We start from the raw sequence: 21,244 nt of genomic DNA on the forward strand, positions 1-21,244 counted from the left end.
CAAAAATATAAACGCAACACTTTCGGTTTTGCTCCCATTTTACATGAGCTGAACTCAAAGGTCTGAAACATTTTCTACATACACAAAAGACCCATTACTCTCAAATATTGTTCACAAATCTGTCTAAATCTGTGTTAGTGAGGACTTCTCCTTTACCGAGATAATCCATCCCACCTCACAGGTGTGGCATATCAAGGTGCTGATTATACAGCATGAATATTGCACAGTTTTGCCTTTGACTGCCCACAATAAAAGGACACTCTGAAATGTGCAGTTTGATCACACAGCACAATGCCACAGATGTCGCAACATTTGAGGGAGCATGTAATTGGCATGCTGACTGCAGGAATGTCTACCAGAGCAGTTGCCCGTGCAATGAATGTTCATTTCTGAACTATCAATGTCTCTTTCCCTGCTGGATTTATTGAGTATTTGTTTACATTGACTATTTCACCCCTGAGTGGTATAAATCTAAGGTCCTAGGTCTTTTCAGACCTTGGTCTTTCCAAATGCAACATCTCTCAAGTGCAACTCTTAAGTGCACAGACTGAATTATACCAGAATTGGACCAGAAGGGGACCACAGGTAATTACAGACAAGTTAATGCAAACAATGTTTCAATTTTTAATCTTACTGTTCCCACTTGTCAACAACCTCCTGAAATACCCCCACGTTCATTCACCCAGCAAGGAACTATTCATCTCTCCCTCCATCTTACCTTCTCATCTGACAGCTTGCACAAACCTGCTTGGCAACATAAAACACTTCCTTCCCAAACACACACAGACACCTCATGCCCTCTCTTATTCTCATCTATTAACACTTTCTCTGCTTCTCCTTATTGCTGGTGATATCTCTCCAAATCCAGGCCCCCCTCAGCAAATCCCCACTATCACCTCTACGTCCTAATATAAATCTCCTTCTACAAATTTCTGCAACCCCTTAAACCTAATAACCATTCCTGCGACCCCTGCTCCTTTGGTTCCTCTTGCAGGAGCATTATGGAATGCACGCTCTGTCTGTAACAAACTGTCGTACATTCATGAACTTTTCATCTCTCAAAACCTTTCCTTTCTGGGTCTCACAGAAACAAGGCTGACATCCTCTGACACCTCCTCCCCTGCTGCACTCTTATATAGTGGATTTCAATTCACTCACACCCCCCGCCCCGGCTGCAAACATGGTGGAGGAGTTGGTCTTCTCCTATCAGACACCTGCTCCTACAGCCCAACTCCACTGCCACCCTCCATTACGCTCACCTCATTTGAAGTACACTCTGTTCGCATCTACTCTCCCTCCAACCTCTAAGTAGCCATCATTTACCGCCCCCCAGGCCCAGCCACCATCTTTCTAGACCACTTTAACACCTGGCTATTACACTTTCTTTCTGCCGACATCCCCACTATCATCATGGGTGACTTCAACATCCCTATTGACACCTGCCACTTAGCCGCCTCTAAACTCCTATCGCTCTCTTCCTCCTTCGGCCTATCACAGTGGTCTTCAGTTCCCACCCACAGAGATGGTCACACTTTGGATCTTATCTTTACCCTTCTCTGCTCCCTATCTAACCTTTCTAATTCGCCTCTCCTCCTATCCGACCACAACCTACTCACCTTCTCTTCATTGGTCTCTTCTGCTGCTCCCCCGGTCCACACACTAGCACACCCCCGCAAGAACTTTAAACATCTAGACTTTCACTTGCTTTCTGACTCTCTTCTCCCACTCTCTACCATCTGTTCCCTCCAAGACCCAGATGCTGCTACCACCCTATATAACACCACAATAAGTACAGCTCTGGATACTGTTGCCCCCCTCAAAACCCGAAAAAATTAACAGATAACCCTGGCACACCAACCTGACCAAGAAACTCAGACAAGCTTCCAGGGCTGCTGAGCGGCGATGGAAGAAATCCCATTCAAAAGATCATTTCACCGCATACAAGCAATCCCTCCTCATATTCAAATCCTCACTCGCTGATGCAAAACAGGCCTACTTCTCATCTCTCATATCTTCCCTGGCCCACAGCCCTAAACAACTTTTTAGCACTTTTAACTCCCTTCTCCGTTCCCCAGCGCCCCCACCCTCTCCTCTCTTCTCAGCTGAGGACTTTGCCAAATATTTCAAACAAAAGATAGTCAACATCAGAGAAAGCTTCACTACACAGTCCCCACAGACCCTCTACACAACTGCTCGGTCCTCTTCTCCCAAAACCCGCTTCTCCAACATTATAGAAGAAAAACTCTCCACTCTACTCTCCAGATCACATCTCACCACCTGTGCACTTGACCCAATCCCATCCCACCTCATCCCTAAACTCACCACAGTGTTTATCCCAGCCCTAACTCATCTCTTCAACCTATCACTAACCTCTGGTGTCTTCCCCTCTGCTTTTAAACACGCTACCATTATACCCATCCTCAAAAAGCCTTCACTTGACCCATCTTCTTTGTCCAGTTATCTCCCCATATCACTGCTTCCGTATGCCTCAAAGCTACTTGAACAACATGTCCATTCTGAACTGTCCTCTCACCTTTCCTCCTCCTCCCTCTTTGACCGCCTACAATCTGGCTTCCGACCCCACCATTCGACTGAGACTGCCCTCACCAAAGTCACCAATGACCTACTGACAGCCAAAACCAAGAAACAATACTCTGTCCTCCTTCTCCTTGACCTGTCCTCTGCCTTCAACACTGTTGACCACTCCCTTCTGTTGCAAACTCTCTCATCTCTTGGCATCACTGACCTGGCCCTCTCCTGGATCACATCATACCTCACAGACCGGACGTTTAGCGTCTCCCACTCCCGCACCACCTCCTCATCTCATTCCCTCTCTGTTGGTGTCCCGCAAGGCTCTGTCCTAGGACCCCTGCTCTTCTCTATCTACACTTTTGGCCTGGGACAGCTCATAGAGTCCCATGGCTTTCAGTATCACTCCTACGCTGACGACACACAAATCTACCTCTCTGGTCCAGACATCACCACCTTACTATCCAGAATCCCACAATGTCTATCTTTTATATCAACCTTCTTCTCCTCTCGCTTTCTAAAACTTAACATGGATAAAACAGAATTCATCCTCTTTCCCCCATCTTGCTCAACCCCCCAACAGACCTATCTATCACGATCAATGGCTGCACACTCTCCCCGGTCAACCAAGTCCGCTGCCTTGGAGTGACCTTGGATTCTGCCCTCTCCTTCAGACCGCACATCCAAGCACTTTCCAACACCTGCCGCCTCCAACTCAAAAACATCTCCCGCATCCGTGCTTTCCTTAACTTTGAATCTGCGAAAATGCTTGTACATGCCCTCATCATCTCCCGCCTAGACTACTGCAACACTCTCCTCTGTGGCCTTCCATCTAGCACTCTCGCACCCCTCCAATCTATCCTCAACTCTGCTGCCCGACTAATCCACCTCTCACCCTATTACTCCTCTGCCTCTCCCCTCTGCCAATCCCTTCACTGGCTCCCCATTGCCCAGCAAATTCACTTCAAAGTACTAACAAATACATACAAGGCTGTCCATAACCTGTCCCCTCCCTACATCTCTGAGCTACTTTCCCGATACACCTTCACACGCACTCTCCGATCCTCACAAGACCTCCTTCTCTCCTCTTATCGCCTCTTCCCACAATCGCCTCCAAGATTTCTCCCGTGCATCCCCCATACTCTGGAACTCGCTACCCCAACATATCAGACTCTCACCTACAGTGGAATCCTTCAAAAGAAACCTGAAAACCCACCTCTTCAGACAAGTTTACAACCAGTGACCCTGCTGCCTCCATACCGCCATGACCAACTTCACCCACACCTACTGTGTCCTTCTCCCATACCATGTAGATTGTAAGCCCTCATGGGCAGGACCCTCTCTTCTTCTGTACCAGTTTGTAACTCGTCTTGTTTATGATTAGTGCAATTGTCTGTATTATGTATGTATACCTCTTCTCATATGTACAGCGCTATGAAATGAATGGCGCTTTAATAATAAATAATAATAATAATTTCTCTACCATAACCCGTCTCCAAAGGCGTTTCAGAGAATTTGGCAGTACATCCAACCTGCCTCACAGACGCAGACCACGTGTAACCACACCAGCCCAGGAACTTCACATCAAGCATGTTCACCTCCATGATCGTCTGAGACCAGCCACCCGGACAGCTGCAGCAACAATCGGTTTGCATAACCAAAGAATTTCTGCACAAACTGTCAGAAACCGTCTCAGGGAAGCTCATCTGCATGCTCGTTGTCCTCATGCTCACATTCAATGGCGTCTGGCACGTTGGAGAGGCGTTCTGTTCACGGATGAGTCCCGCTTTTCACTGTTCAGGGCAGATGGCAGACAGAGTGTGTGGCGTCGTGTGGGTGAGCGGTTTGCTGACGTCAACGTTGTGGATCGAGTGGCCCATGGTGGCGGTGGGGTTATGGTATGGGACAACGAACACAGGTGCATTTTATTGATGGCATTTTGAATGCACAGAGATACCGTGACGAGATCCTGAGGCCCATTGTTGTGCCATTCATCTACGACCATCACCTCATGTTGCAGCATGATAATGCACAGCCCCATATTGCAAGGATCTGTACACAATTCCTGGAAGCTGAAAACATCCCAGTTCTTGCATTGCCAGCATACTCACCGGACATGTCACCCATTGAGCATGTTTGGGATGCTCTGGATCGGCGTATACGACAGCATGTTCCAGTTCCTGCCAATATTCTGCAACTTCGCACAGCTATTAAAAAGTAGTGGACCAACATTCCACAATCAACAACCTGATCAACTCTATACGACGGAGATGTGTTGCACTGCGTGAGGCAAATAGTGCTCCCCCCCAGAGTGGCCTTTTATTGTGGGCAGTCTAAGGCACACCTGAGCAATATTCATACTGTCTAATCAGCACCTTGATATGCCACACCTGTGAGGTGGGATGGATTATCTCGACAAAGGAGAAGTGCTCACTAACACAGATTTAGACAGATTTGTGAACAATATTTGAGAGTAATGGGTCTTTTGTGTATGTAGAAAATGTTTCAGATCTTTGAGTTCAGCTCATGCAAAATGGGAGCAAAACCAAAAGTGTTGCGTTTATATTTCTGTTCAGTGTAGAAACAGTCAGCAGGCATGAGGTCAGAAAAATTTCCTCAGCATCCAAAGCAGCCAGACTCCCTTCCCAGACTCATCTCAGATAATATATGGGTTCATTTACAGTGGCATCTTTAGAAGGCTAAACCTCAGCTGCATGACAACATGCTGGTGGTTTAGCGGTCCCAAAACTACAGTCTCTCACCTCCAAAATCAGTTACAAAGCAAGCATACCACCATATCAGTGTGGTGAAGGATGGTGCACCAAACAGACCGGCCAAGCCCACGGTGAAACAAAAACCTTATCTGCATAAAAATAAAGAGAATCGTTTCTCCTTCACCTACACAAGGGTCGACTTTACCACCACACAAAACAATTAAATTCTTGGGGTCTTAGAGATCAGGGTTCCCCCTTGATGGACACGAACAGTTGGCCCAAAACCTCCCCCCCCCCAAAAAAAACAAAAAAAAAACTAAAGGGGCGGTAATCTGTTCAGCCAGTCCAGCTGGGCCCAGAGGGGAGGAGGCTCTTTTGAGCTGTAGCGCAGAAGAAGTGACCAGTTTGCACTGCTGAGAGTGGTGCTCACTGGGCCGAATTGGGTGGAGCTTATATGTGTGACGGAGACTCTAAGATATAACTTTGCTTGGGGCATCAGAAATGCGAAATCCACACATGCACCTATCCTACATGGTGGTATGCTTACTTTAAAGCTGATTTTAGAGTTGACAGACTCCCTTTACAAATCATGGCAGTTCTGGACTATAATACAAGCTGTAACTCAGTACAGAATCAGTACAAGAAAAGTAATAAAAGCAATATATTTCCAAAGTGACTTCTCAAGGTAGAATCTATTTATCTAAGTGAACGTTCAAATGTTCTTCAAAGTTTGTCATAAGTTTTAAAGGGGTTGTCCCATTACAAGAGCTTATCCTCTATCCACAGAATAGCAGATCATTGTTTGACGGGTGGGGCTCTGACCAGTGGGGCCTCCAATGATCACCTGAATGGGGACCTGTGTTACCTGTTTGAATGGAGCAGCAGACAGACAAGCGTGCCCACTGTCTCATTCAATTCTCTGGGACTACCAGAGAAAACCGGACACTTGTACTCTGCTACCCCCAGACATCCTATAGAGCAGCGGACATGTATGCCTCTCCACTCAAACAGGGTAACAGTAGGACCCCACTGGTCAGACACTCATCCCCTATCTTTTAGATAGAAAATAAGTTCATGTAATGGGACAAGCCCTTTAAATTTACCTTTAGTTCAATGGAAAATCAAGCACATTAACAAGTCGTGATTGGCAACAATCGAGAATCTGAGCTCTTTCAGGACAAACTTGGCTCTGGACATCTACATACTACTGTACAGTCGTGGCAAAAAGTTTTGAGAATGACACAAATATTAGTTTTCACAAAGTTTGCTGCTAAACTGCTTTTAGATCTTTGTTTCAGTTGTTTCTGTGATGTAGTGAAATATAATTACACGCACTTCATACGTTTCAAAGGCTTTTATCGAGAATTACATGACATTTATGCAAAGAGTCAGTATTTGCAGTGTTGGCCCTTCTTTTTCAGGACCTCTGCAATTTGACTGGGCATGCTCTCAATCAACTTCTGGGCCAATTCCTGACTGATAGCAACCCATTCTTTCATAATCACTTCTTGGAGTTTGTCAGAATTAGTGAGTTTTTGTTTGTCAACCCGCCTCTTAAGGATTGACCACAAGTTCTCAATGGGATTAAGATCTGGGGAGTTTCCAGGGCATGGACCCAAAATGTCAACGTTTTGGTCCCCGAGCCACTTAGTTATCACTTTTGCCTTATGGCACGGTGCTCCATCGTGCTGTAAAATGCATTGTTCTTCACCAAACTGTTGTTGGATTGTTGGAAGAAGTTGCTGTTGGAGGGTGTTTTGGTACCATTCTTTATTCATGGCTGTGTTTTTGGGCAAAATTGTGAGTGAGCCCACTCCCTTGGATGAGAAGCAACCCCACACATGAATGGTCTCAGGATGCTTTACTGTTGGCATGACACAGGACTGATGGTAGCGCTCACCTTTTCGTCTTCGGACAAGCCTTTTTCCAGATGCCCCAAACAATTGGAAAGAGGCTTCATCGGAGAATATGACTTTGCCCCAGTCCTCAGCAGTCCATTCACCATACTTTCTGCAGAAGATCAATCTGTCCCTGATGGGTTTTTTTGGAGAGAAGTTGCTTCTTTGCTGCCCTTCTTGACACCAGGCCATCTTCCAAAAGTCTTCGCCTCACTGTGCGTGCAGATGCGCTCACACCTGCCTGCTGCCATTCCTGAGCAAGCTCTGCACTGGTGGCACTCCGATCCCGCAGCTGAATCCTCTTTAGGAGACGATCCTGGCGCTTGCTGGACTTTCTTGGATGCCCTGAAGCCTTCTTAACAAGAATTGAACCTCTTTCCTTGAAGTTCTTGATGATCCTATAAATTGTTGATTGAGGTGCAATCTTAGTAGCCACAATATCCTTGCCTGTAAAGCCATTTTTATGCAACGCAATGATGGCTGCACGCGTTTCTTTGCAGGTCACCATGGTTAACAATGGAAGAACAATGATTTCAAGCATCAGCCATTTTAACCCAATCAGCCTGACATAATGATCTCCAGCCTTGTGCTCGTCAACATTCTCACCTGAGTTAACAAGGCGATTACTGAAATGATCTCAGCAGGTCCTTTAATGACAGCAATGAAATGCAGTGGAAAGGTTTTTTTGGGATTAAGTTAATTTTCATGGCAAAGAAGGACTATGCAATTCATCTGATCACTCTTCATAACATTCTGGAGTATATGCAAATTGCTATTATAAAAACTTAAGCAGCAACTTTTCCAATTTCCAATATTTATGTAATTCTCAAAACTTTTGGCCACGACTGTACACTGTATCTCCATAGTACAGTATATCTACACATCATGTGGAATAACCTTAGTGGCAGGATTTGACCGATATCTTCATTGCATGGTCACAACTATCATGAATAATATTTATGTGGTAATGAACCATTCGGTAAGTACGTATATAGAGAGGAGAGTTGGTTGCAACAAACGCCTTGAGCAAATTTAGTTCTTGAGGTCTAGGCTTTCAATTATATCTTTACTTTAAAGGGAAAAAGATTTAATTAGAAAGTATGGTTCCGTCTTATTTTCATTCCATAAATACTGCTTAAAGCCTCTTAGTAATACACTCCAAGGAGTTATTCTCCTATGTTTAATAAAGGTAATTCTATCTGAAGAGCATGCCAAGCCCCATCTCGGAAAGCCTCAGTAACGCAGGCTCAGCCCATTTCTTTTAATTGTATTTACATATAAGTATTATGGCATTACTGACTTTCTTACATCGTGGTGGTTACGTGAGGCACTTAAGCTTTGTATTAACCTTTTTATCGAGTTCAATAGGAAAATCCAATCTTTGTATTTAATTCATTCCTATTTCCTCACCGAGCAAATCACTAGTTATAATGGTCATAAAGGGATTTATCAATGAATGTAGTAAATTGTGCTCTTTCTGTAATGAGCGTGTTAACTTTAAAATGGTCTGATGCAAATGATGCTCAATCTGAATATGCAACTAAATTGTGATTTTACCCAAAGGGATTCTCCTGATTTATATAACTAAAAATTATATTGGAAGTTTGTATCCAGGAGTTACGACCACCCTGTAATGCAGAAGTGGTGGTCGTGCTTGCACCCTATAGGAAAAAGCGCTGACGTCACAGCCAGGGAGAAAAAAAAGCTCACATTCTCCCTGGTTGTTACTCTCTCCGCTGCGACTGGACAGCTCACAGCCAGGGAGAAGGAGACAGCCCCTGAGAAACATGGCCGTCTCCTCCTCCCTGCACAGATGGTATGGATTTACATACCAGGCGGGAAACCAGAATGGGGGGCACAGCGAGGGAGCAGAGCAGTACATAGTAATAATAGTCACTATGCCCCACACTGCCAGCTGGTTATATGATAATGTAAGGACCAGTGAAAGGTCCTCTGTAACACCAGGCACGAAGTGCTGACTGCAAGCACGGTAGCTATTACTGCACCCTAAGGCTAGTACAGGAGACTGGTTGATTGGCACTGGAGCACTGTTCCTGATAGAAGAGCACTGTGACTTGCACTCTACATGAATCCTAACTGCTGGTGAGGGCCAGGAGTCACCATGGCTTATGTTTGAGATGTCCTATTCTGTATACATATTGCATACCAGCTTGGGAACATGTACCACAGGTTGAGAAGCTAGGCCCTAGAAGAAACCAAAATACAATGCAAAATGGGCATTTGGTCACACGGTCCTTGGAGCCTGTGCTCAGTAACCCAACTTAAATATTGATAATCATCATCTGATCAGCAGGGTCTAACTCCCAGTACCCCCGCCAATTAATTGCTTGAAGTGGGTGCAGCACTCTGGTAAAAGCCGTGGCCTCTTCCTAGGCCTGTGACATCATCATGCCCACCGGTCACATCACCGTTGTGCAGCTCAGTTACAATTGGATCGAGCTGCAATACCAAGCACAAACCCATAAACCTATACATTGTACTACGAAGAAGCTGCAGCATTCATCCAAGAGCTGTGGGCCTTTCAAACAGCTGACCAACGGGGGTTCCAGGAGTTGGACCTCTAACGATGAGATATTGATGAGCTATCCTGAAAACCCCCTTTAATGAAAGTATTGAATATGCTATCCAATTATATTACATGTATTTTTTCAGTTTAGTATAAAGTATACATGTACTTAACCACTTCACATCCGGGCCATTTGCCCCCTTCCTGACCAGGCCTAATTTAGCAAATCTGACATATCTCACTTTATGCGGTAATAACTTTGGAACACTTTTACTTATCCAAGCCATTCACAGATTGTTTTCTCGTGACACATTGTACTTCATGGTAAAAGATATACTGGGCACACTCACTTATGTAGAATCATATATTTATTTATGGACATATAAGGTAAAATACAGTCAATAATTCTAAAAACACATATAAAATATACTATACAGTCAAGCAATAAAAGAACACATTAGTACACAAAATAATAAAACACATAGATATAGAGTAAATAGTTGGATGGAATAATACCAGCCGTGGATAGGCTGGGGATGATAAGGATCAGTCCATATAATGAAAAAAGTGAAGAAGAATAATTCTGGATAAAAGATAACCCAACTGATGGTTTGAGCTAGTAAGGTGACTAGCCTCTCAGAGTCCTACAAGGTTCACAGTCCTGATTCACTAGAAGAGGATAATAAAACTGAGATCAAAAGAACTTCACCTGAGTGAGTACACCTGCGGCGTCCCGCTGAATACTCACTGTGCTGTGCAGTTCTATGCGCTGATACACTTGGAGACAAATGTTGTTTTCAGCTACTCCTGTAGCAACTAGAGGATACTGTGTCTTTTCTCCGTGCCCTTGCGATCCTCTGACTACCGCTCCGTAGTGGCAGGAAGCCGGTCAGCGATGGGACTCACAAGTACTTTTCCCCTCGTCGGTTTGATATGCGACACACTCCTCGTGTGTTTGCGCTTGTAAATCCCGGCGTATCAGGGGTTGATAAGAACGGAGTTCTCAAAAGCTTTTCATTACCGCACGGCTCTGGCTAATTCAAGCACGTACTTCTTAGGGTTGCTCCGGGGGGCTCCTCACTAAACGCGTTTCGGGGTACTTGCCCCTTCTTCACTGAAGAAGGGGCAAGTACCCCGAAACGCGTTTGGTGAGGAGCCCCCCGGAGCAACCCTAAGAAGTACGTGCTTGAATTAGCCAGAGCCGTGCGGTAATGAAAAGCTTTTGAGAACTCCGTTCTTATCAACCCCTGATACGCCGGGATTTACAAGCGCAAACACACGAGGAGTGTGTCGCATATCAAACCGACGAGGGGAAAAGTACTTGTGAGTCCCATCGCTGACCGGCTTCCTGCCACTACGGAGCGGTAGTCAGAGGATCGCAAGGGCACGGAGAAAAGACACAGTATCCTCTAGTTGCTACAGGAGTAGCTGAAAACAACATTTGTCTCCAAGTGTATCAGCGCATAGAACTGCACAGCACAGTGAGTATTCAGCGGGACGCCGCAGGTGTACTCACTCAGGTGAAGTTCTTTTGATCTCAGTTTTATTATCCTCTTCTAGTGAATCAGGACTGTGAACCTTGTAGGACTCTGAGAGGCTAGTCACCTTACTAGCTCAAACCATCAGTTGGGTTATCTTTTATCCAGAATTATTCTTCTTCACTTTTTTCATTATATGGACTGATCCTTATCATCCCCAGCCTATCCACGGCTGGTATTATTCCATCCAACTATTTACTCTATATCTATGTGTTTTATTATTTAGTGTACTAATGTGTTCTTTTATTGCTTGACTGTATAGTATATTTTATATGTGTTTTTAGAATTATTGACTGTATTTTACCTTATATGTCCATAAATAAATATATGATTCTACATAAGTGAGTGTGCCCAGTATATCTTTTACCATTATTTATTCACTTTAGAGGAAGGGCGGATCCTCTTTTACTGGCAGCACCTCGTCCTAATTTTTCTCCAGTCCTGTGCGTCTCTTTAACCTGTGTTACATTGTACTTCATGACAGTCATAAATTTGAGTCAATATACTTCACCTTTATTTATGAAAAAATCCCAAATTTACCAAAAATTTTGAAAAATTAGTAATTTTCAAAATTTTTATTTCTCTGCTTTTAAAACAGAAAGTGATACCTCATAAAATATTTATTACTTAACATTCCCCATATGTCTACTTTATGTTGGCATCATTTTGGAAATGTCATTTTATTTTTTTAGGACATTAGAAGGCTTAGAATTTTAGAAGCAATTCTTAAAATTCTTAAGAAAATTGCCCAAACCCACTTTTTAAGGACCAGTTCAGGTCTGAAGTCACTTTGTGGGGCTTACATAGTGGATACCCCCATAAATGACCCCATTGTAGAAACTACACCCCTCAAGTTACTTAAAACTGATTTCAAACTTTGTTAACCCCTTAGGTGTTCCACAAGAATTAAAGGAAAAAGGAGATCAAATTTTAAAATTTCACTTTTTTGGCAGATTTTCCATTTTAATCAATTTTTTTCTTTAACACATCGAGGGTTAACGGCCAAAAAAAGCTCAATATTTATTACCCCGATTCTGCGGTTTACAGAAACACTCCAGATGTGGTCATAAACGGCACACGGCAGGGCGCAGAAGAAAAGGAGCGCCGCATGGTTTTTGGAAGGCAGATTTTGCTGAACTGGTTTTTAGATGCCATGTCCCATTTGAAGCCCCCCTGATGCACCCTTACAGTAGAAACTCCCAAAAAGTGACCCCATTTTGGAAACTAGGGAATAAGGTGCCAGTTTTATTGGTACTATTTTTGGGTACATATGATTTTTTGATCATTTATTATAACACTTTATGGGGCAAGGTGACCAAAAAATTTGTTGTTTTAGCACAGTTTTTATTTATTTATTTTGATGTAAGGTGACAAAAATGGCTTTTTTTAACACAGTTATTGATTTTATTTTTTACGGCGTTCATCTGAGGGGTTAGGTCATGTGATATTTTTATAGAGCTGGTTGTTACGGATGAGGCGATACCTAATATGTATACTTTTTAAATATTTATTTGACTTTAAGACAATAATTGCATTTTTGAAACAAAAAATTATGTTTTAATGTGTCCATGTTCTGAGAGCTATAGTTTTTATATTTTTTGAGCGATTTTCTTATGTAGGGGCTCATTTTTTGCGGAATGAGGTGACGGTTTTATTGGTACCATTTCGGGGGACATACGCCTTTTTGATCACTTGGTGTTGCACTTTTTGTGATGTAAGGTGACAAAAATTGCTTTTTTTGACACAGTTTTTATTTTATCTTTTTATGGTGTTTATCGGACTGGGTGGATCATGTGATATATTTATAGAGCCGACCGTCACGGACGCGGCAATACCAAATATGTCTATTTTATTTATTTTTTTAATATATTTTTTTTATTCCTTACTTGGGGAATTTTTTTTTTTTTTGCATGTGAAACCTTTTTATTAATTTTTTTTATTTCAACACTATTTTTTTATTTTTTATTTTACACTTTTCATCCCCCATAAGCTCATACAAGACCTCTGGGGGACATTTAACTTCACTTTTTTTTTTCTTTTTTCACTATTGATTTCTCCTGTAACTGGGGCTGACATAGTAGCTCCAGTTACAGGGGAAATACACCCCCCAGAGAGGCTGTACAGCGCTGTACAGCCTCAGTGCAGGGCTGATCGAGGTCTGTGAAAGACCCGACAGCTCCTGCACTCTCCGGCCCCGGCGGTCACATGACCACCGGGCCGGAACAGGAAGCGCATAGCGCTTCCTGCACTGTATACACAGCGCTCGGCGAGCGTTGTGTATACAGCGATCTAGAAAGCAGGGACACCTGGGAACTGTCCCTGCCTTCTCTAAGGGTTGAACCCGATCTGCAGCTGCACGATTAGCGTGCAGCTGCAGTCTCTGAATGGACGTTCAGGAACGTCCATTCAGAGATAGAGAACCACCTCCCGACGTTTTTAATCTATGGGCGGACGGGAGGTGGTTAATAACGATAGGTGGTATTATACATAGGACCTATGGATGGTATGTACATGTATATATAGTATATTTATGACCATTCGTTGCTGCTTCCTCAGTTTGGAAGCTTTTACGATCATTTGTGCATGTGAGGAATATCACATCACAAAAAATACCTAGGCCTTCTATTTACTTTAGTGGAAGTCAATGGACATGTTTTTAATGAAATGTTTACAGAGGGATATAACCGTGTCACTTACCAGTGCTATTAAATGGCTGAGCTGCTGCGTATTTATAGCCTAATATCATTCACTTACTATAAAAGTTAAGCTCTTGTGCAGCTTTAAAATGGAAAGTTTTGGGAGAAAAAAATGTGGATTTATTATTGCGCTGCACATAACAAGTCATGTACATAACAGTAACTGTACAAGTGTGTTCTGCTTTATGTTATCAGCATCCAACGCCATCCCTAAAGCTGCTCGACTACTGTTAACCTACAAGGGGTGCCGTCCACGGTTTACATTCTGTCACTGGAAACTGTAATCTATTTAGGCAAAAATTTCCTGTAGAGGGTGTGAGAACGAATGCCTGCCAATATCTGAGGGTAACTGATGTTTACATGGCTGACAAGCATGTGATCCATCTATACATCTTTAGTGTATGTTATGTCCCATCACAACAACTTATCTCCTATTTACAGGAGAGATGATGAGTGTTTGATCGCTAGGGACCCCCTACCAATCACAAGTCCTCCGTTGGACTGGAGTAATGGTCACACATGTGTGGTATGGCCTTATTCATTCCTCAGCTATCTTCATCAGTCCCATAGAGAATGGGGGGTGCATGCGTGGTCTTTGCTTCATTAAAATGGGGGAACAGTTATGGAATCCACGTAAAAAGGCTGCCTCCCTGTCCCCTAATAAATCACCTAAATCAGGCTTCACTCTTTATTTAAAGTATAGCATTCACTTTATACTCAGCGATTCGCTAATTATACGGATTTCATCGTTGAGCCTGTTATGTCAGCTGTCTGTGTCGTTATTTGTAATCACAGAGTACCTTCACCAGTGTAAAACGTAACCTTTACTGATGAGCATTAAAATGGACAGAGACCAGACTTTCCATCAAGATGGCCACCACTCCACCACCAATGCTCCTGTGCTGACCCAGACTGATCCCTAATCGTACCCTCTCCAGGCTTGGCATCTCATCTAGGATTTGGGAAAGTATAATCCTATCCTCCCCTTTCTGTCATAGCGATTGTTATGTTTATTGGCCTATCCTGCTGTTTTTTTTATTTTATTGAAAGCCATACTTTGATTATCTGTATTTAAATGGTGTGTGTGGTAGATTTTTAAAAGTGTCTCAGTAGTAGCAGCACTGTGGACATTTGATATGTGATGCAGATGCATTATTTTTGTGGGAATTGTCTTTCTTTATGGCCATGAGATTTACCATTATCATTTGGGTCTTACTACAAGAATATAATCTGATTCGCACACAGATTATTATTTCCTCCATTCCTGTATCGTTGGTTTTTGGAGATTTTTTGTTATATGTGGTCCCCTGATGAACTGACCCCAGAGAACGGGTCGGGACAAAGTTTGCATTCCTGGGACATATTGTATGTGCTCCTTTCTTTTCCACTGGTGATCAAAATCTCGACGCCACTGGTTTTATATATGTATTATGTGCCATTATTTTTGTTGTAACTTTATTATTTTCTGATAAATGTATTGACTTATGACATTACTATTGGACTGTAGTAATATTAGGTCTCTTCTCGGGTGGCGGTATCTATCCCTTGTCAGGGACATATAGGTCCTATCAGGTGGTTCCTGATATGAAATCGCCCCTGTCGGGACAGCCATTCCGTTTTGCTAGTCAGGGCCTATAGTTTGATGGGGCAAGTGTGAGGGTGAATCAATTTTCCTTTCCTTGTCCTGCACAGCCTCATTGTTAATTGCTTTTTAAGGGCACAAATTGGGTGATTTTTAATTATCATCAGTAAAGGTTCCGTTTTACACTGGTGAAAGTACTCTGTGATTACATTATAATTAAGTTACACTAGTGACTACCTGACATCTGATGTCTATATCTATCAGAATAGTGAAAAACATGTGTCGTTATTTGACAATTTATACTTTATTACTCGCAGCTCTCGTACTGGTTTTTATTGACCATCCAGTCGTCAACTGTTGATTGAGAGTTTTCTGTCAATTAGGCCTCATGCACCATATTTTGGTTAGCTAACCACCGTTTTCTCGCTCCCATCTCTAGAAAAGACAATTTTTGTCTGCAATACGGATGCGGACAGCATACAGTCCGTTTTTTGTGCGGACCCACACAAATTAAGGGGTCCCTGTGCTATCCAGAAAAAATATCGTTTCGGACACAGATGCAAAATATGGTCCTGTGCATGAGGCCTTACTCTGTCCAGGTGCAAATCTGACAAATCAGCAGCTGGAAGGCAAGGTCTGCTCACAATTCATGAATATGGAGGACTTTGTGTGCATCAAGGAAAGCCCTCCTTCAGTAGTGAGTGCTGCAACGAATGAAGTGTAAATTGCACATAAACTACACGACAGGCAACAAATATGTGGTTTGATGTTAGAAACGCGTGTTTAAATATGCACCATATTTATCACACTGATTTATCATACTGCAGATGCCACTATTATAAATTTGGCACATTTTCTGCCTGGTCTACGCTGTCAAAAAAAGAGTTTGAGTAGGTAAATGTGGGCCTGTTGGCATAACAACCAATCCCAGCACAGCTTATATTTTTTAAGAGCACTATAAGAAATGAAAGCTGTGTTGTGATTGGTTGCTATGGGCTTTTTTTTTTTTTTTGACAGCTTCATAAATCACCCCCAAAATGTTCAATTAGTGGACTGGTTTCCATTCATAATGGAGCCACAACAGCTATGCCGGATCCCAATGATTCTTACAAAGCCATTGGGATCTGTCAGATGTTCTTGATATTATTGATAGCAGGAATAGCGCTGTCTTTGTTTTGCCTTCCAAAACTTTATAACCCAGATACAAACACTTTGGGAATGCCAGAGTGACACTACCCTCACCATGAGATCCATCGCTGGTGAGTAATGGCAGTAATCCCATCAGTCATACACACATAAAACACATGTAGAGTTAATAGTGCTGGACATAAACCAGAATAAAAGTGACTTGGCTTGTAACTGGAGTGTGGGTGTTAAGGGAACGGCAGACATTTTTGCATCTTACCAAACAGCACTTTCCCTTTGAAAGAGATGATAATACAAGATCAATAGAAAATAACACCAAAAACAACAACAATGGTATTTAGACTAACTGCACCACAGCGGGGCAATAGATGTGGAATACATACCTGTAATGGTAAAGTCACCTAGTGCACGTGTAAGACAAAAGAGAGAAAAAGAATGTATTAGTAAAAAAACATTTCATGTAACGTACTGTGACAAATATGAGCTTACACTACAGGATTTGTCCTGATCAGCACAATCAGTAAATCACTACATCTGCCAACATCATATTGACCTATATATTTACTTTATATTGGTTTTATGACCTCAAAAAACACTAAGAATTTGCTTTAGGCCCCATTCACACAACCATGTTTTTGGTCCACATCCGATCCGCATTTTTGGCGGATTGGATGTGGACCCATTCATTTTAATAGGTCTGCAAAAAATCTGGACAGCATACCGTGGATCCGTTCCGCAGTCCTGCAAAAAAATTTAAAAAATAAAACATGTCCTATTCTTGTCTGTTTTGCGGACAAGAATAGGCATTTTTACAATGGATCCGCATAAAAAAAACAAAAAAACAACGCTACACGGAAGTCATCTGTATTTTTTGCGGATCTGCATTTTGCGGACAGCAAAATACATACGATAGTGTGAATGCACCCTTAAGTGTAAAAAAATCCAGCTGTATGCACCACAGAAATTCTGCGCCATGTGACCACAGTTGCCGTAACATCACTACAGATGACACATTACCGATATGGCCAGCAATTAGCTGCTGTGGTCACATGGTTCCAGAAGACATGATGGTCACCATATTCTTTTGACATCGGGGGCAACTTAGAAGTGTTTTGTAGGAGTCAGAAGAATCCTTTAACATCCTCCCATGTTTCTTCAAAATTTCAATCAGACAGACAAGCACTGTAAATGTGTGTGACCTTTTCATAAGACACAACAATGGGTTCCTTCTGCTTCCTTGCAGTAGTCGGCTGAGCATGTACGGTATGTGCTGTCAATGGGTAGAGAGGAGAAAGACGCTGCCAGACCCCTCTAGTGGCAGCTTATCTTTTAGTAGAAGAAAAGGATCGGGTGAAAATATCAGGTGACAGTATTCATGTTGCCCGATCGTTCTCTCCCCCAACATCATGTGTCAGGAGAGACTCCCCATACACATTAAGTTGTTGGTCAGACCTGCTATTCCCAGCAGGTTCAGCTAACAATACACTAATGTGTATGAGGGCCTTTACAGTTAAGGAGGCAGGAAGCAAACAAGCTTTGCAAAGACTACTGCAGGGAATCAGGAGGGACTGCCGGCTGTATCCAACGTTAAAAAAGGGAAATCTAGTCAAAATATTCAGGTTCAGACACACATGAGGAGATCACAATAATGAAGACTATGATACCGGACCACTACTGATTTCCAGAAAGAAAGGACTCTATGGAGCACAGATCAGAAGATCATTTTGACCGGATTTGCCCTCGCACAATATGACATTCTATATCCTATAGTAGCTTTTAGGAGTTTCTTAAAAAGCTATCTCTACTGTTACAGTCCCCACAATACAAATGATTTGGAGCATTCTCCTACCTACCTTACTTAAAGGGAACCTGTCACCGGGATTTTGTGTATAGAGCTGAGCACATGGGTTGCTAGTTGGGTGCTAGCACACCCGCAATACCCAGTCCCCATAGCTCTGTGTGCTTTTATTGTGTAAAAAACCAGATTTGATACATATGCAAATTAACCTGAGAGGAGTCCTGTACGTGAGATGAGTCAGGGACAGGACTCATCTTAGGTTAATTTGCATATGTATCAAATAGTTTTTTGTACACAATAAAAGCACACAGAGCTATGGGGACTGGGTATTGCGGATGTGCTAGCGACCATCTAGCAACCCATGTCCTCAGCTCTATAGACAAAATCCCGGTGACAGGTTCCCTTTAATAATGCTGTTCCCCACCTCAACTGCCTCTACAGTCTGTATTCTGCAGGTCAACTGGGGGCAGATACAGCTATAAAAAGATTGGCCCCTAGTGGTGGGAATCTAAGATTTGTATGCTTGTGGGGGGAACAGAGGATAAGTGATCTGTAGTAAAACTACGGAGCACAATGGTTAATTCAAGTAGATTATAAAACAGCTCAAAATCATTTATAGAGGGTAAAATTGAAAGAGCATTTCATCATGATTCTTGTCTGTAAACTCTATTGTGAGTATAAAAAAAAGTATATTACAGTTTTTGAAAAAAAATCTCAATGCGTATGGCAGCACATACAGTAGAACTGTATATACAGTATATGTAATAAGCTTGTCTTCATCTCGTCACATTCTCAAACATCTGTTACCTTGTTATTTTTAACATTTAGCATACTCTCTCCGAATTAAATTGTATTTTCACTACAATTCCTCCCCTTCCATATGGTTCTCAACATTTTTTCTTTTATGGAAAAAAATAAATTCCTTTCAACTGTACACGTTTTTTTTTTTAATACAGTATCACAGTTGATTTCTTAGAAAATAAAACATTATCTTTGTCTTTTACCAGTGCAGCCGGAGAACTGCAGAAACTCTACTGTCCCATTCATTTTGCTTGTTTCTTTTGGCTATTTACTAGTCGTGCTGTGTCATGTAATACCACTTCCATAAGTGCTCACATGCTAGATTTAATTTCTACAGATTGGTATGATATGATGCAAATTACAATGTAATTATCTGGAGAGCCCTCGGGTCCAAAGAAATTACACTTCTGATGTTCTTAATCTTATAACTGGACATGCTGTACAGTGTTTCCTTTAGTTTTATGATGTCTTTGTGGTTTGCAAATTACTTTATGGTTAGAGTTAACTTTTTAAAGGCCAGCTTATGCGCAATTTATTTCAAAACAGCTTTGGGAAGAATTAGAGAGTCGGATCAGTTACTATCGATGTAACAAGAGACTAGGTAGAAACCTCTTATGAAGAATGCAATAATGAAGATGCCAAATTTGAAATCATTCGAATAATGAGAGTGTTAGCATTCATTTATGACAACAGGGCTAATCGGAAGCTTATATCACTACAGGCCATTTAATAGCAATCAATTTTTTTTTTAAAATGTTAAAAATGTGTTGTTCCGCAGGGAGAGATTAACTAGATTAAAGAGTCACATTTTCAGAAAAAAATTGATATGTCATAGAGACATATTAAAGTTTTGTGATTGGTGGGGGTCTGAAGGATGAGACTCCCACCGAATGCTAGAACAAGGAGTGAATCTCTCTCCTCATTGTAGGAGAGGAAGCAAGATGGTTTCAATAGAAAGTTTATGGGTCCATCTTGCTTCTGTCTCCGGAGAGAGAACAATACGCAAAGGTTTCTCTCTTCTCATTCTAAAGATTGTGGGGTATCAGCACTCGGACCACATTTTGACTTGGTGACCCATTAAAAAAAGCATTAGATTTTCTTTGAACTAGCCAATTTATCGTTTATATAAAACAGGTACAGTCAGGTTACAAAATTGTAGCATGGCTCTGGGACTTTAATTTGGTTCCACACTTTAAAAGATCCATATTACAACACTTTACGGAATGTGTCATCAGAAAATGAACTATTGTTTAAATGAAGTTTTAATTTGAAAGATATTTTTAAACGATATTTGATGATCTGCAGAAAAAAATTATAGGTGGTCATTTAATAGACAGCAACTACTGCTGGTTCATCAACATGAAGCCACCACTTTGTCCCCAGTTCACTTGTTGCTCTAGCTTAATAAACAGTTGGTGACATACCTGACACTGTGCCACCTCTTCCCCCCTGCAGATTGTGCCATTTGAATTAATTAAGGGTCTCCACTAAATGCTTATAGATAACATAGATCTATCAATGTTTAGTTTGTGGTTAAAAAAAAAACTAAAAACTTTATTTTTTTTAATTGGACGAAAGATAATCTTCAAAAAATATCAAGAAAGACAAAAGAATTCTAAAAGATTTTGAACTCTTCCAGTCATTATTGTCTGTAGTTCACTTGATGCCCTGGGTTATCAAAGAAGAGATGGTGATATTCCGTACAATGTGCCATCTCCTCCTCCCTGCAATAATTAGGGACATCTACACATTGCCATAGTACAGTGCAGATCTATAAATGTTTAATTTGTGGTAAAAAAACAACAACTTTTCTTTCCTTTAAAATAGATGAAAACCAATCTTGATATAGCTTGAACTCTTCCAGTCATTATTGTCTAGGTCAGATCTTTAATTACTGCATTTATTGAATGTGATAGGCATAGGACTGGAGGGTCTAATTAACGGTAATAGAAAAAACTAATGTTACTCAAAAGTATAATTAGTGATCCATCTGACATTAGTTATAGCATCTAGTA

At 41.9% G+C, this 21,244-nt stretch overlaps 1 protein-coding gene across 9 annotated transcripts in view; it reads right to left on the minus strand.

Moving 5' to 3' along the window:
* The window catches only part of SLC8A1 (solute carrier family 8 member A1), a 518,651-nt gene that overhangs the window by 92,510 nt on the left and 404,897 nt on the right, over positions 1–21,244 (minus strand). For 5 of the 9 annotated variants that reach the window (XM_040429629.1, XM_040429627.1, XM_040429628.1 and 2 more), the window contains one exon: positions 17,014–17,031. In XM_040429629.1, coding sequence (XP_040285563.1) covers positions 17,014–17,031 — 18 coding nt within the window. Of the gene's footprint in view, positions 1–16,889; positions 16,905–17,013; positions 17,032–21,244 lie in introns of all 9 variants that reach the window. The other 4 variants (XM_040429625.1, XM_040429622.1, XM_040429620.1 and 1 more) reach the window with 1 other exon arrangement.

The sequence above is a fragment of the Bufo bufo genome, chromosome 4 (genome assembly GCF_905171765.1).
Source record: "Bufo bufo chromosome 4, aBufBuf1.1, whole genome shotgun sequence".
Lineage (NCBI taxonomy): Eukaryota > Metazoa > Chordata > Amphibia > Anura > Bufonidae > Bufo > Bufo bufo.